Below are 17,438 nucleotides of genomic sequence, written 5' to 3'. Positions count from 1 at the left end.
TACGCTTTACAATGAATGCATTTTTACATTCAACAGCTTTTATTCTCATACCAACCATTACATGAGCAAAGAAACCGACTGTGCACCATCGACAATCCTTCGTAAGTATAAACCAACACACAGGGACTCGTGCATGCCACTCACTGCTTGCAACTGAGGGACGGATGGTTTTTGAATTCCTGTGAGGTTGCAAGCTGACACTAATGACCTTTCAATGATGGACCTTGTTGACTCCCTGACGCCTGCTCCGTGTCGGCAGACTCGTTGGTGGAATTTAAATGATGGCTGGCAAGAAGCGGATCAATCCGACCAAATTCCAGTCAGGAGTGACGTTTGCAAACCAACGAGCCGGATAACAGGTGAATTGGTTCTCAATTCCTGAGAGAGTCAGGGTGGTCACACATTGCTGCTGCGCCTCTTCAACGCTCTCATGAGCCGTTTCTCTCGTGGAAGTCAGCCAGCAGACCCCAGCTGCTCCTTTTGAGACTGGATGACAACAGTCCAGTACTACAGTGTCCTCTCCACAAACACCGAGGTCAGTCAACACATTTTCTTTTAATATCGTGTCCTCAAGCTAGAAAGCATAACCAACCCAAACAGGCATGTTATTGCCCAAGAAATATCCCACAATTTCCAGCTGAGAATAGAGCAGCCGACATGTTGGACAAAACGCAAAAATGAATGTGCTTTTTTTTTCCATGAAAGGTACACTCAGCATCACACGCGTTAGATTATCCATTTTCCTGATTTGTACCACCTCTTTCACCTACCTGCTTCCACTACACTGTCCTCTGGGTCTTTGTGATTCATGGGTTCAGCATTTCAGAAGTCCGGGGTGGGCCGAGGTCCAAGGGGGAGGCATCAGTGTGAAATGCAGAGCGGCTCCTTCGGGTGGGAAATATTCCTGCTGTGATAATAAAAAGACAGAAAATTCTCAGGAAGACAGTACCAAGTGAAAAAAAACGCTGTACATTCATCCCTAGAGCGCCTGTCGCACAACTGGAGCACAACTGTCGCACTCAAGTTTACAACGAGAAAGCTGAATGTTTTTGGCAATAGTTCATTTTGAACAGAGGTAGACGCAGTGGGCCTCTTTTTTTCTAGCCTGTGGTGAGTTAATATAAGTTACAGCGTGCTAGCTAATTAAATTAAAGTTAACTCAATGAGTCTTGCTGCTTAAAAGTAATTCTGGTAAAAAGGTCTTAAATATATGCACTTAGTGATACATGATCTCATGCTAAAAGGCTGAGGTTATAGCTGCATGCCTCAGAAAAACATGGAGTAAAGGTTTTGTACTTTTATGGCAATGTGACATAACTAGTTTGCAGGCTACTATATCACCAAAAAAAGGTGAGACTGTTTGCTACAATTTGTTAGCGCTACGGTTTGCTAGTGTTTTACACAAGGTAGAGTCTAAAGAGGTGTGTCTTGAGTTTTGGGTGGAAGATGTAAAGGCTCTCTGCAGTCCTGATGTCATCGGAGAGCTCATTCCACCATCTGGGAGCCAGGACAGCAAAGAGTCGCGATCTCGCCGAGTGCTTTTCTCTCAGTGAGGGAGGAACAAGCAGCTTGGCAGATGCAGAGCGGAGTGTGCGGGTTGGGATGGAGGGTTTCACCATGTCCTGGATGTAGACTGGACCCGATTCATTCACACCATCATACGTGAGAACTAATGTCTTGAACTGGATGCGGGCAGCCACCGGTAACCAGTGAAGAGAACGGAGGAGTGGAGTAGTGTGGGAGAATTTCGGAAGGTTGAAGACCAGTCGAGCTGCTGCATTCTGGATGAGCTGCAGAGGTGGAATGGCGGCAGCAGGGAGACCTGCCAGGAGAGAGTTACAGTAGTCAAGAAGATGACAAGAGCCTTACTAGAGCTCTACAGGCACCTTTTCAACATGTGGAGGAATGCAAAGCCTGGCAGGTGTGCTATGCCTGGCTTCTATTCCTAAGTTAGAAAATAATTTATTGGAGAAGGTTTTTTTGTGGACAGTCAGCTGCATAATGACGACGGCATACTGAAGAACACGTCTGTTTTTGTCTTTAACTTCAATTTCAGCCTTGAAGGTTGTCAACACAGTCACATAAATTGTGAAAAAAGCGACAATTACTGAATACCATTAGGGATTTTACATGTGATAGACTCATCATGTAAATAGCTAATGGCTTTTCAATGGTTGTTGCACTAAGGTAGACCAGTAAATGTGAGCCACAAAGTGCCTCCATTTCCTGCTTTGTTAAAACAGTCCACATAGTTGGTTCATTCACCCCTCAGTATTAGCTTAATACATATTCCAGATACTTTTTTAAGGGCACTCAGGCACAATAACATACTGCAGTTGCTAACATTAGCTGTACGGGCCATTATATAACAGTTGGCTGGTCACTAGGGGTGTGATCACTTTGCACTTCAAAACATGCTCGTTTCTCACACAGCAGTTTCCCAAAGCTGAACCCCAGACCCCAAAGATGGACCTGAGTTGAAAGAGATGCTGCCTGAAAGCAAACCACTGTATTGGCCCACAGATGTTAAACAAATGAGTTCAAAAGTCTGCTCAATTTTAAACTCATTCTTCAGCTCAAGTTCTTGAAACTCATATTTGGGGGTTGTTGGGGAACCATTCGGATACTGGGCTAAAGGCAACTCTAAGGATATTTAAGATATATGAAATTTAAAGATCCTTTTAAAGATTGAGTTGAATTGAGTAATTTAATTAATCTCTTGTTGCATGTGCCTTCACTGACTTCCAAATCAACCTTCATCCATTTACACAATCCAGCAGCATTTAATATGTTGTTTACGCCACAATGAGCAACTTTCTCTGCCAACAACGTGTTCAATTTAGGAGGAACTCTCCTGTGTCCAATCAGTGCCTGATATACTTTGGACTGGGAGAACTGGAGAGTGACAACTGGCACACAGGACGTACTAGAAATACCACCATTAATATTTACCTGATTTTACTTATGCGGTTTTTGTTTTGTTGAAAATACATTAATAGATCTATTCTGAATTCTGTCTCCCTTTTTATGATTCAAGGTTAGATGTGAACCCCCCTGGGTGGGTCATGTCTCATGATACATTTCCCCTATTAGATGTGTTGACTTTTTTTGATTGAGAAAATATAGGCCCTATTGATTTGGTCTGCAACTAAGTGAAGCAACAGACATGGTTTTGGAATAAAGATAGAATTTTGTAAAACATATTAATGGCTGAATGGGCCGAATGAGTTATGGGACCAGTGTAGTGAAATCTCAAAAGACCAGTAATAAAATAATCAAAAGGCATCTGATCACACACACACACACACACCGAAAGGACGAATGAAGGCCAACCTTTGGAGGAAGGTCCCCCATGATTCTTCTTCAGGTTCATGAAGTTCATTTTTTGACTTTTTAAATTTAAGACCTTTCTGTGTGAAATGTGAAAAATCCCACATTTCGCCCAGATTGAGTAAATGTTACATTTGTTCCAGATGTTTCAAAGTGCAGTTGACTTTGTCAGAATTCTGTGCTTTTGACAACAGTCTGATCTATGTGTTATTTAAAAGAACTCCATGCTCTAATCCGAAACCGAGTTGGACATAGATATCTATATAAGGTGAATGTCTTTCATATTACATTCAGCACAGAATCAAACGCTGACTTCAATATTGATTATTCACAATGGGAAAAAGCAATGTTTGTCAGCAATTGACCAGCGACCAGTCCAGGATGTAACCCCCCCCCGACCCTCTAGGTATAGAAGATGACGGACGGACTGAAGCTTTAAGCGTGGATGTTTTTCACCACATAAAACGTGTGTTGTGCTACCCTTGTACATTGTAGTGATTGGCTCAGTCTGGTTGTGATGCAGCCTTGTGGTGCCAAACATGTGGTTTAAGTTGAGTGTGTGAGAATGCCAGGGCACACAGACATCCTGTAACTTGGGGCCAATAAAGAAAAATGTCTACAAACAGTGTTTGCAGAATATATAGAAGGACCCTTTCACAGATATTTTATTTACTCATTGACCCGAGTTTGCTGCTTTGAGTTCCCATGGGTTGTGTGGAAATTGCACAAATTGCTAAATGTTTCGGTGGGACTGGCCAGTTCAACACTAGCCAGTGTTGGGTTGCCTTTGCAAAAGTTGCAATAAATCTACTTTTCTCTGCAATGAATGAGATTTTAAATGCAAACATTTACAAAAAAGGTACATATAACTACAATTGTAATTGAAAATAATTTGACAAAAATACATGTTCTCTTTTTCTAATGAGAAGATTAATAGCACCCGAATGCCAGAGGTTATGAAGACAAGCAACTGGGAAACGTTTTCAGGCTTGTTTTGTCCATATAAATGTATAGATTGGACTTTGGGAATATAAAATCTGAATTCTGTCACTCCTTTCTCTCCTCATGAGCTAACACCTCGACTCACGCCCTCTTTTGTCGAGGCTTGAAGATCATCTCATAAAGGTCCGCGCTGATGGGAAACATTGTTTGTTAAACGTTGTAAAAAGCAGAGATAGTAGGTAAACAATATTAATCTCCTTTCAAACTGCGGCCCTCAAACATTTACAGTCGGTATTGTTGTAATTTAGCAGAACTGCTTCAGGCCAACTACAAATAATTGGCTGTACTTTGGCCAAATAGAACATTAAACACCGGTGCATTGAGACCATTGTCTGATCTGACAAAGGCATGAACAAATGTTTTTTGGGCAATGATCAATTACCGAGTGTGTGGTGTGCTGTGTCTTTGTGACCTTCATAAATAACAGGACTATAAAAGAGGAATGTGTGAAAACAAAGACATGTACGGTTGTTGGTATTCAGAGTCAACGTTTTTTATGACCACTAGATCTATTTACAGGTTAAATATAGTTTATATCTCACCATTTCTACTTCTCTCCATGACATAATGTTCTTGCTATAAAACCTTTATAGAACCGTGCAACCACATTGTTTGTCATCATCTAAAGTGTCTCCCCTCGGCTCATAAATCCACATTTTCATACAGATCTTCATTTGCCTCACTGCCAGCTTGTGATGTCAGAAATCAAACTATTAAAAAGCAAAGACAAACATAATGGTAATGGCCACTTTAAATTGTTTTATTTCTATTCCAATCGGTGCTCAAACAGACTTTACACATCAAATATGGCTCTACATTACAATAGACATCAATCAACTTAATACAAATAAAAGCAATAAATGATGTGAGGGTAATCACATTGTACCATATGTAAAGGATATCTCAGTTAAAGCTGTATCATTAAAGGAAAACAAGAACAAAGAACTGGCCGCAACATGAAAAATACCATGCGTCTGTGTAAGATGATTAGAGCATTAAACAGTCCGGTAAATGAGGGTCACGTTGGAGGTATTATATTGTGGGAAATGCATGTGTCACAGTTCAGCTATGCTTCCATATTTATTCTTATTGCGTTCACTTGGCCATGGACTTGAGTCACATCAGTTTGAACCTGGAATTGAGTTAATTTAATGAGTGAATTTAACAGCTGTCCTACCCCAGGTGTTTGGGTTTCAGTTTTAAAATAAAAGGAACTTCAGCATGCCTGCAGGGAAAACAGGGTCACTTAAATGAAACGAAGGAAAGCAGTAAATTCCCACAACTTTGTCTACGAAATCTCAATTTTCAGTTTGTGATTTAATGCCTTGCAGTCAGACTTCAGATGTTGATTAAATTAAAAGAAAACATTGATATGTTCATATAGCTGCTTACAACTGTGTTTAAGTCAGTTATATTCATAGATTATGTACTGCTAATAAATGCAGATGAATTAATGCTCTAAGACAAAAGTCAATTTTTGGGTTGATTCAACTGATAATATACTTTTTCAAATAAAATATCTCACGATTCCGAAGATCACCTTTGACATTTATTACTCGTTGGAGCCCTCGTTGGTTAGAGAAGTCCAGACTGGAGGTATAACGTCACATGATTAATATGCGCATTACCAAAATCTGTGACCTGTCGTGTCCCTCATGCTGTGTCACCACAGAACAGCACGTTCCCTGCGGAGAACTATTTGCCGAGTTTGGTGTGGGGAACGCAGCCAAAGTTTTAAGAAACGAGAGGGAGAGTAATCTCTCCGTCGGCCTACACCGTCACCCTAGGGTGTCACCGCTGTGTGCGGCGGCCTGCACTGAATCATTCAAACACTACACACTTATCTCTGCCTCAGCAGTCAGACTGCAGACGAAGGCAGGCAAAGTAACGGGAAACAGGCTTCTCATATTTATGCAGATTTTTTTTCTCCCAAAAATGGCTACTCCCTCGGCCATGGAAGGGATTTACATTTGCAAGGTTTCAGTTTGAGTCCAGTACTTTTTGTGATAAAGAACATGTTGATCTATGATGGGAGCTACTACCAAGTCATGATGAATGACATTGATTTCTGCCGTCAAGCAGACGGACCTCCAGCTATTTAAGCCAAGCTGGCAGTTTGCTAACTCTGGCCTCAGCTTTACTGCATTAACATCGAAATAGTAATTTTAAGAAAGATAAATTACTCATTACTCATATGGTCAACTTGATTAAAACCTAGAAAAGAGAAGTTATTTCATCCATATCTCAATAAAACTTACAGCATTCTGTTGCACAGATCATAAACACAGAAGTGAGAAACCTCATGAAACAAACATCACTTGTTGGGAGGTGCTGGTAGGAGACAAATATTTTTGCCCGACCGAATATGTGCTGGACTTATTGTTTGGGTGAGGGGTTGTTGATCCTGTAGGTGGTTTGACGCATCGGTCACCATCTGCTATAAATATGGTCTCTGCTGACTTAATTAGCAGGCTGTGGTTCTTAAATCTTGCTGTGCTGCGAACTCACTTTAATTGCCACTGCCCCCTCTTTTATTCACACTGACAGGAGCACTCAGTCACTACACACGCACTTATACTCCCACATACACACTTATACTACCGCAAACCAGTGCGCGCCCAATGTGGTACGATGGTGGGCGGGTTGAGGTTCACTTCGCTCCGGTATGTTAAGTCTCCTTGCAAAGACACAAATTAGAACACAACAAATATAAAACAGGCCAAATAAACAAAGAATGAGGAAGCCCCTCCACCTAATGAGCCACCACCTATAAACCTATGACCAGCCCACCTGTACTGGCATTGCGAGGAGCCCAGAATAGAACTCACTCCAGTTGGTTTACGAAACACAAAAACCTACTAACTTAACCGTTACCATGGTAACCATAAGTATATAAAGCATATTTGCAAAGGGGCAAAAACAGCAGTGGCCAGAGCTCAGCTAAAGCACCCGAAGCCGACATCACTTCCCCGTTCCTGTTACGAGAGGCACAGGTCATACACAATATGTAAAATAACTCCACTGAACATTGAAGCACTGTTAAGGAGCGTATTTAAACATGAAACAAAAGAAATCCATACAGCCACACATCCACACATGGTGAGTGCTGCACAGATGGGGAGGGAGCTCCGTAACTCCCCCCCTTTAGCTCTCAGTCCTGCACCTTGACTAGATGTAGTCGGTCCTGAGACAAGTGTGGAGCTGGGAAAGCCGGGGGCAAAACCTACATTTAAGGAGAACCAGGATCTGATCTGGCCTCACGTGTTGGGAATCACTAATTAGGGTGGTGTGGCCAAACAGGTAGAGGAGGGAGGGGGGGCTCTACCCATCACACTGGCATTTGTATTTATCAGCCAAATCGCATGCCATATTACTTCTTTGATTTAAAGGTCCTGGAAGGGTTTGTGAGTTGTTTTCATTATTTATGAGAAAAACAGCCACAGAAATGTTGTGTTTTATCATTTGCAAAGACAACAAACTATGTAGTGTAGTGGATGTATTTTCTGGAATCTGCAGACTTTCAAAAGGTTCAATTATATAATATTGAAGGTTAACTATAATGGGAAATATATTAACATCTTGACTTTTTAACTCTTTAACCAAAAGGTCACGGTGGGAAAAAATACTATTAACATTTTAGGCAAATTAGAATCTTGATAGGTCAGACGGTTCTTTGCATAAAGTATCTCTGATGAGGTTTTATTATTTATAGAGGTTTTATCGCACAGAGCTTCTGTGATTCCTTGCAAATTAAGCTGTTGTGACAATAAGTGATGTTTGAGAACATTTTAGAAGATGAAGCAAAAAATGAATGATTTGCATGAAAAGATAAATTCCACCAAGCAGTAGACGCTGAAAGAGCATGCATGTGCGTGAATGGGTAGCCACAGACTTCGAAATCTTCGAAATCATTGTGGTGTTTTTTTCTCCTTTTCCCTTTGTACATTTCATGACACCACTTTGTTCTAAGTGTTTGTCTCCCTCCAACTCCCCAAACCTCAACAATTAAACTCAGACACAAATCATTCAATTGTTACAAAACAACCTAATTGTGTTGGCTTCACCGTTACTGTGCTCTGGAGGCAGATCCTGATCCCTCTCTATGCTGCCCTGTTTTACTTTACTTGCCGAACTATTGACCTATCTGGTGAAAGGAACAAAAATAAAGACAGGAGTTCATAACCTTTCATAATCTTGCATTTCAGAAAAAAATATACAAGCTTTCACATTTCGCTGAGTAAGGGTTTTTAGCAGTCATCGCCATAAGTTTACAAATCTCAAAGGACATGCTGCAGACCCCACACAGGAATTAATTAAAGAGCAAGACAGCAGGCTTCATTCATTTAAATACCGATAACAGAAGAAACATTACATTTGGTGTTTGTTGTGAGGAATTTCTCCAGCATTTGTCCTCAAATTATCTATTGTATAGAAACTGTGTCACCATGACTGAATAAATACATTCATGATGAATAACCAGAGTGAGGTGAATGACCTAAGAATGACGCATAACAAGTCCATCTTTAATGTCATGCTGATGGAAATGATCAATAGAAATCGATATCACAAAGGGGTGTGTATCTCCTGCTTACAGCTCTATGCAGTCAGAGTAGATCGGACACCATTGACACACCCTAATGCATTTGGGTCCGTCCATGTGCCCGATTTGTTTGAACAGTAAACAATATTTCAGTAAAATCTGGCAGCTTGAGAGGCTACACTTAAAGTTCCAGAACTTATTTTCATGTCGGTCTGTTTTGGCTGTCCTTTGCAGACAAAAGCAGTGCAGATTCCCTCTAGAAAACCTCTGGTTTTACTTCAGCGGGGTCTGACAGTCTGCCCCACGCAGTCCTTGCTCTGTTCCTCCTCATCCTCCCTTCACTACAGCAGGCACAGCCACACATTACAGGCCAAAGGGGAAAGAGGCTGCTGGCAGCCAAGGGGAATAACCAACAAATGCCAAAATCTGCATTGCATCACAGGATGGACTCTACTTTGCTACTCTATCAAAGAACACTGGTTAACATGAGTATTTTTTTAATTTACTTGATGCTGAGAACAGGAAAATCCGCTGTGATGAACCGTGAGTTTTGCTTTGCTCAGAATAGATGATCAGTAGTTGCAGTTGAGCATTTGTGATGATTGTTGATTTCACTATCTTAACATTTTGTTATTTTTCTTGGCACAGAGAGCTCTCCCTCCCATCTGTGCAGAGTTTGATAGACACAGTTGCACTAGCAGTAACCAAATATTAGAAATGACCTCTTAGTCCTGGCTAGACAGTCAGGCAGCATGTTTTTAAACAACTCTCACTACAAGGAGTGTGTGTCACTTTCATCAGATAGCTCAACTTGGTTCTGTCTTTAACAGCATGTTTGTCTCCTCTTCTCTCAGCTGAATATTTTCATGCAAACAGTCAAATGTTCAATATCTGGCCAGTTTCTGAGGCACGCAGACATACAGCTTGTGGCTTTCCACTCATAAGAGCCAGCATCTTGTTAAAACGTCAGCGAGGAATAGGCGAGTAACCCCCATATGTTTACATTATGTCATTGCACGATTGAAAATAGCTCCTTGCAATTGTGAGAGTTACTGTCATACGCCTAGATGTCAAACTCCCATCAATTCCTCAATTCCTAGTCGTGTACTCTGTAGAAAGTATTGGCAAAAAGGGTTAATGAGAAGCATCGTGCAAGTCATGGTCGGGGAGTGTTGAAACTTGAAGCTAAGACGAAATACTTGTGTGTACATTAAACAAGAAAAGACTTTTTTTTCACACATTTCCAACATGGATCTTCCTAAAAATATTTCTAATCTGAGGAGCTCCTCCATTTCAGAGTGCTTCAAGGATCACCAGGTATGCTGTTTGGGTTTTTTCCATTTCTGGTCCGAAGAAGGGCGTTGAAAGTAACTCAACCCCATAAACCACAGACTTGGTATTGGAAAAGCAGGAGGAAAAACCTGCATGTTGGCCAAACACTTGGTTATATACTTTGAGTCAAAATGGTGACCAAAAAGGAAGACAATCAGACAAATGATTGGCTCTCTGGTCCAAGAGCAGCACACACTGCAACGTGACTTTTCTGATGTGCTGATAAGATGAAGCCAATATAATAGATATAGATTTAGGTCAGCATTTACTTCCCATGCTGTCAATTCAGTCTGAATTCCATTTGTGAGTTTTGGAATTAACATCAGTGTGGTCAGAAAGTAATGTGTATAAATCCAGAGTTAGCTACTTCTTTGTCTGCCTCCTTTTACTGTGGTATTTCTAGAAGAAACTATTGCAGTGAAATATAAGTCTAAGTGAATGGATGCCACATTATGAATCCTCTGATTACTTTCCTTCACTGCCACCAGTTTTCTTTTGCATTTTATGCTTTTATTGTAAATGTAATTGAGGAATAGGCATCAACGTTTGGGGTTTGAGGGAAATCCTTGTTGGAACTGTTGGAGCCATAAAATGTCCTTCATGCTTCAGCAGAGGATGCATCCAGCTGACTTTTAAGATCCTCTGATGTCTACTCTCGTGCCACCATAATGTTTCTGATGGACATTTTAATTAAACGGTGGATAGACATTAATTATTTTCATAAACTTCTTTCTCGTTTTTACATATAAACAATAAAGCCTTTCTTTCTAAAAAAATCTTCTTTTCCAAAAAATAAACCAATTTGTCGGTGCCCACCTCCGCCCCGTCCCTCTGACACATGTTTCTCTTTTCCTGTTTCCAAACCTTAACTTTAACATGTTTCCAGCTGCTGCCAGCTCCGGGAAAAAGGAAAGCAAACATACCCACCTGTCCTCAGCAAGAGGGATTCTGAAACACAATGCCTCATTCATGTTTTCAATGAGACAAATTTACATAATGCAGCTGCAAAAACTTCAAAGTCCTTGACTGCAGTTTTGTTGAGGAAAAATAGGACTTATCCGCACTTTTCATGAGAGAGTAATTTAATCAAAATGACATATGCTTAGCAAAATATCTGACAATTTGACAACAAGTTGTTTCACTACATCTAAATAAAGTACCCTTGACGTTAATTATTCAGAAATATGAAATAGAAACCCTCTGCAAAAGCAGGCTAATGTACCATGCAATGGATCTCTGTGGATAATTGATACCGCAGAGGTTATTTTGGGCGTGTGTAAAAAAATGTGTATGAAACTGAATATGTTAACGTCGATCAGGCACCAAGAACCAAAGATGCCGTTAGATTGAAGACACTGTCCCTCTCCCGCCTAAAGACACTGTCCCTCTCCCGCCTAAAGACAAAACGGGCCCATTTGAGATCGTTTGTTTGAATGCAAGTGACGCTTATAACGTTCTAGTATGAGGGGCCGTTTAGCGCTATTGAGACACTATTGAGACACTTTACGTTGCGAAGGCGATTGTTGACAAACTGACCGCAGAAATATTGCTCAAACAACTAACTTCTCGTCTGAAAGAGTTCTTAACTTGACTTAAATGTACATGTCCGGTCCTAAAAGCGCGTTAAACCAGTGTATATGTACACCGAGGTATATACGTATGCGTGCATGTGTAATGTTTTATATATGCGCGTGCATAGGTTCTCAGGTGTGCGCGTGAAAGCATTTCAACAGTAAAGTAGGTGTTTCATCACGTGTGAGAGTGTCTCAGTAGTTGGGTCCTCATCGACCACTCGTATTCAGTGCAAACAGAGAGGAGCGCAACATCGCGCTGCGGAGCTGAGGAGACTTGCCTCGGCGGGGGGGGGGGGCGAGAGACGCCCTCACAGACTGAGGACATACATTTAAAACATATCCTTCGTGACATTGAAGCCGCCACAAGCCACCGGACGGGTTCAGCCATGGACGCCTCCCCTAAGGACATCGATGCACTGGACTTAATGAATGGGAAACACGGGTTTCTCTTCAGAAAATGTTTTCATCGGTTTGTGGACCTGAAATAGTTTCAAAGACCCATTTTGTGGGGTGTGTCTGGATGTTTGTTTGACAAGGGGAGCTATTTTCTGGTTGTTCGGCTGGACCAAGAAGGATATCTGAACTATGTAAAGGTTGGACATTGTTCATTTTAAGGCTCATAAAAAATGAGGAAGGTGTGGGCTAAATTCAAGCTTGGACAGACTGCTTTTTTTGTACCATTTGTAGAATAACGTTTTGACTAGGTAAAAAGGTGAAAACAACAAAAAACCCAAATCAAACAACCATGATGTCTGTTTGGATCTGTGTCAGCTATATGTGTTTTGAGAAATAATCTATGGTTAATAAAAAGAAACACAATAAACAAATTTGGGTCAGTAACATATGTAGATTTCTAGAGCTCAAACTAGAATGAACCAGAACTAGAGTTATACGATAAGGAAGAACATTGTCTATAGTCTCTTAGCAGTTCCAAGTTGCCATGTAAGGTTGCAGTTTACAACATTCCTGCAAGCCATAGTGTGTCTTTCTATTTGCTTTTTTTGACCTCTTGCCAAAAGTCAGACATGAAGAATTTTCCGATGTTATTTTAATCTCAAATTGTAATATAAAGATGTTTGAATATACATTTAAGGTTTGTGAAAAGGTTTGTGATCGCAAAGACAATTTAGTTTGATGCATCAGCTTCAGTGCTCTTTGTTTCTCTAGGTCCATTCGTGCAAAATAAGTTCCCTTATTAGCTTCCCATTATTAGCAGTTTCAGTGAGTAGGCCTACTTGCTTCCTGTATTAAAAACATCTGCACTCAATATTTCTTCAGGAACTCTCACATCTTATCACATCAATCCTTAGCTTTTGCTGTTTTAATAGCACCTCTTCTATCATCAAATTGCCATCATTTTAATTGTATTGACCCACGCCTCAAATGATCCTCTTTCTCTTGCAGCATCCCTCGACTGTGGACCTCTTGACCTTCACAGTTCAGTGATGTTAGCTTTGAGCCGCTACAACTCTACACAGCACTCCGCCTCCCAGCTGCTCCCTCGTATCTCCAATGACAGCGGAGGGAAAGTGGAGGTGAGGGTGGCTGTTGAAGGTCTGTCGCGGCAGGGAAACCACACCCATGGGGAGCCCACCACCAGCGGCGCCATTGTCGTGATTCTTTCCATGACACTAGGCATCATCTCCAACATCGTGGCCCTCTTCATCCTGGCCAATGCCTACTCGCTCCAGCGTCGGCGCACCAAAGCCACATTTCTTCTGTTTGCCAGTTCCCTGGTGGTCACAGACTTCATCGGCCATGTGATCCCGGGTGCCCTTGTTCTCCGGCTCTACCTATCTGGAGGTGCGCACCCCAAGGACTTCAACGACTCTGATAGGATGTGTCAGTTCCTGGGTGGCAGCATGGTCTTCTTTGGCCTGTGCCCACTCTTTTTGGGCTGCGCCATGGCGGCTGAGCGTTGCCTGGGTGTCACTAAGCCGCTGCTGCACTCATCCCTGGTAACCAAAACCCGGACAAAGATCTGCCTGTCTGTCATCTGGCTGGCAGCTCTGTGCGTGGCCATACTGCCGTGCTTCCGGCTCGGCTCTTACACCTATCAGGAACCAGGTACCTGGTGTTTCATCAAAGTGCTCAGTGACACTCAGGAGGTGGATTTGGTGTTTGTGGTGCTGTTCTCCGTACTGGGTCTGACCTCGCTGGCTGTTGCACTGGTGTGCAACACCGTCAGTGGAATGACCCTGGTGCTCGCTCGGCTCAGGAGGAAGCCCGGCTCCCACCATTCAGCCAAGTCCCATGACATAGAGATGGTTGTGCAACTGGTCGGCATCATGATCACCTCGTGCATCTGTTGGAGCCCCCTGCTGGTGAGTACGACGAGAGTGTAGCATGCAGTCAGATCAGAATGACATAACCTGTGTGTTCCAATAGCTAAACTAGCTAGTTTGTGCCAATAATTAAGTATGTTCTTGTGCATCCATTTGCAATGTGGCAGTGTGCGAGGCAGCATACTTTTGTGTTTTTTCTCACAAACAATCCTTTGCATAGCAGGTATATGAGAAAGATGGTGACGGTGCTTTGCTTTTATGAAGTAGTGTGTCCTAGTTAAATGCACACTGCATGCAACAGCATGCACTTTGTAAGTGTAAGTGTATTTTTTTACCACTAATCAAACAGGAAACTGAAAACACTTGTGTGTACGTGCAGGGACTTTAATTTTAGTGCCTGTATTTTTAGAGAGGGTAATTAGCAGCATTGTGTCACTTCATGAGAGTGCAAGATTAGCACCAGATTTAAAATAGTGTTATAGTTTAAAACAACAACAACATATAACATGGTTATTAGCCAATGGATCTAGAATGTGAAATATCCTCTGCATTAGCACACTGGACCATAGAGATATTATATTATATATTATACATTACCAGTCAAACGTTCTCAGACACTTTTAATTTAATAAGCCATCATTTCATTTGAGAAACGGTGTCCAAACTTTTGAATGGTACAATAAATTATATGATTATATTTCCTCTCCTCTTGGTTATACGGTTATAATAATAATGGTTATAACAATATTAAAGACAGGGATTTGAATAGACCTTTAAAAAAAATCAATTCTAATCTAATTAAAATAGGAAAACAGTAATGACACTGAAAAAAATACTAACCACAACAGTAAGGTAGAGAGTGTCTCATAGAAATAAAACATGCAAAATACGATGGGAATAGTAAAATATGGTGGGAGTAACACTGATGACAGATTCGGCTGCAGCCACTTTCAGATACTTACAGTATTATTACATTCATAAAGTCTTCTTTTGAGATTCATCTTAATGGAATCAATAGAGTCAATTCCAAAATACTTGATCCGTCTCACATTAGATGACATTCAAAGGCCATGAAAACTCCTGTATCAATACTGCATAAGAACTGTTAATAATATGAGTATTGATATCAAAATTGATATTAATACTCATATTATTTAATGCCATGTTATGTATTAATGTGAAAATCCACCTTAGGCTCTAGTATTAGCAGCATTAAGGGCCAGTTGGATAAAGCTGAGCCTCACCTCTTATCAGTTCAGATGGTTGATTGTTGGGAGAGCCTTCCCCTTGCTTATTAGAATAAAACAATAATATTTGATGGCAAAATGTAAAAACTATATTGGTACATGGAGTGTGTTTGCTCCTATGTCGTTGAATAATTGCAAGCACATGTTTCTTCCAGATCTTGGCCCTGATGTCTGTGATCCACTCCTACACAGGCTCTATTGGAGAAGACTTATCCAGCTACAAAACTCTGATGGTGATGGGCGTGCGACTGGCCACGTGGAACCAGATTCTCGACCCCTGGGTCTACATCCTGCTGCGCCGCACTGTCCTCCGCAAAATCTACCTCATTGCAAAGTGCCAGGAAAGGCTCAGGGCTAATGAATTGGGCCATTGGGAGCCCTCCTCTTTTCGCAGCTCAGAGAAGAATGTCAACCAGGTTTGAACCGAGAAAAAGAGTTAAGGATTTACTTTGTAAACCAGGTCATTGAACATTTAAAGGACTCACCTAACCAAGGCGTTTGAAAGGAGGCACGTGTAGAACCACGTCGAAGGAAATAAACTGTGGATACAATCGTGGAGTAAAGTGGAATCGCAGTTTGGTATTTCTCTGCTGGTCCACTTTGGAAAGGTTTCATGAATTTAAATAAAAAATATCTTGTTCATGCTTTTCTTTTACAACCATTTACCAGTGACTTTGTAGTCAAACCTTTCAAATGAAAGCAAGCTAATGCTATGATTTTGCACATACATTGTCTCTTGTTTACTTGCCGTAGGTCACTTACTTCAAGTAATATTAAAGAATATTCTTTTATTAAAGATGTATATACTACAGTATGACTACACACAGCCCAGAGGGACTCGGACGTACGGAGTGGTACTTACAGAAGGACTGAGGATTATTTGGTTTTATTTACTGAATTGATTTTCACCAGCTTTGGAAGTAAAAGATAAACACCATCAGCTCTAGCACTACATACATGAGGAAGAATGATGCTCAGTCATTGTAACCACCAGAGGCAGTATTTAGATTGTAATCATAATGTTTATTATTCTGCTGAATGTATTTTATGAAGGTTGTTAAAATTCATATATTGTGATGTTGATTTGAGTTCAAATATGCTTTTCATATGTTTATACCGTGATTTGTATGTTAAATAATGTAAGATTGTATAAGTTATTACTTTAATGGAGTACCCTCAATTTACAGAGAATATGTAAATCACTTTAAATTGAATGTAATTAAAACAGTGAAATGTTAACTTACTCTGCATTTTTGCATTTCTTTTTTACAAATTGTCTTTTCCTCAATGTTCCTTCTAAATACTCTAATTGTTGGGTTAATGAATATATTGCACAACATAGAACGATTAAGTTGTGATACTGTTATATATTAATATGTATAACTATTCTGGTCGCTAAGCAGGGCTGCAGGTGTAAATGTAACTCAAATTTATTTGATTTGCTGTTTTATGTCATAGGCGATAAACTATGACTTTAGAGGAGGTGTAGGGCTTAAATGAAATACTATTATTACCAACTTCCTTGTATCTGTTTCCTCCCCTGCATCATCTCTTTCCACATTCCTGACCTGGAAACAGTGATATCTGACTCACTCTGAAGAGCTCATTTTACTCTTTTAGCTCATTTAACTATATTTTGTCTGGTGTGTCATAAACCCGGAGAGTCCCCTGCTGGAACTCTGCTGCTTTTAATCACAGATACATTAAGATCGGAGTTTTTGACATCAGTTTATTTGACAAAAAAAGAATTCCAAACAGTAGTTAAAGTGGCATTGTCTCTTTCTCTCTATTTAGTCTCCTCTAAGTCTGTAATGTTTCTGTGCTGTAGTCGATGCCTCCTCTGTTGCTTTAATCCAAATCGAGGGTGTGTTAAATACTGTACTGATTCTAAATGTCCTTGAGATGTGTTGTGACTATGTATTGGGATATTGGGCTTTTGAAACTGAATTAACTTGACTCGGGGCCTGATGATGAGTATGATCTATGTTAATATTAAGTGGCTAAAATGTACTAAATGGATGTTAAGATCTTTAACTTACAATGCAATGGTCACATTTTATGTTTGAGGTTAAGAATCACATTGATTTGGCGAAGCACAATGTTTTCTTAAATTAAGCTAAAGCAATAG

At 40.6% G+C, this 17,438-nt stretch overlaps 1 protein-coding gene across 3 annotated transcripts; it reads left to right on the top strand.

Annotated features, from left to right (window-relative positions):
• The first annotated feature begins 273 nt into the window (after positions 1-273).
• LOC119217735 (prostaglandin E2 receptor EP1 subtype-like) lies at positions 274-16,481 on the top strand. Of its 3 annotated transcripts, none has more exons than XM_037471616.2 (3): positions 274-535; positions 13,183-14,102; positions 15,466-16,481. In XM_037471616.2, the coding sequence occupies exons 2-3, from the start codon at positions 13,224-13,226 to the stop codon at positions 15,730-15,732; spliced, it is 1,146 nt and encodes a 381-aa protein (XP_037327513.2). In that variant the 5' UTR covers positions 274-535; positions 13,183-13,223; the 3' UTR covers positions 15,733-16,481. The 3 variants fall into 3 exon arrangements, with proteins under 3 accessions (XP_037327513.2, XP_037327515.2, XP_062420751.1); XM_037471618.2 differs by lacking the exon at positions 274-535 and adding an exon at positions 12,137-12,371; XM_062564767.1 differs by lacking the exon at positions 274-535 and adding an exon at positions 12,137-12,371 and having other exon boundaries at positions 15,503-15,676.
• Positions 16,482-17,438: the final 957 nt, after the last annotated feature.

Source organism: Pungitius pungitius, chromosome 9, assembly GCF_949316345.1.
Source record: "Pungitius pungitius chromosome 9, fPunPun2.1, whole genome shotgun sequence".
In the NCBI taxonomy this organism is placed as follows: Eukaryota; Metazoa; Chordata; class Actinopteri; order Perciformes; family Gasterosteidae; genus Pungitius; species Pungitius pungitius.
The sequence above is the reverse complement of the archived record's forward strand: the minus strand, read 5'-3'. Positions and strand labels throughout refer to the sequence as shown.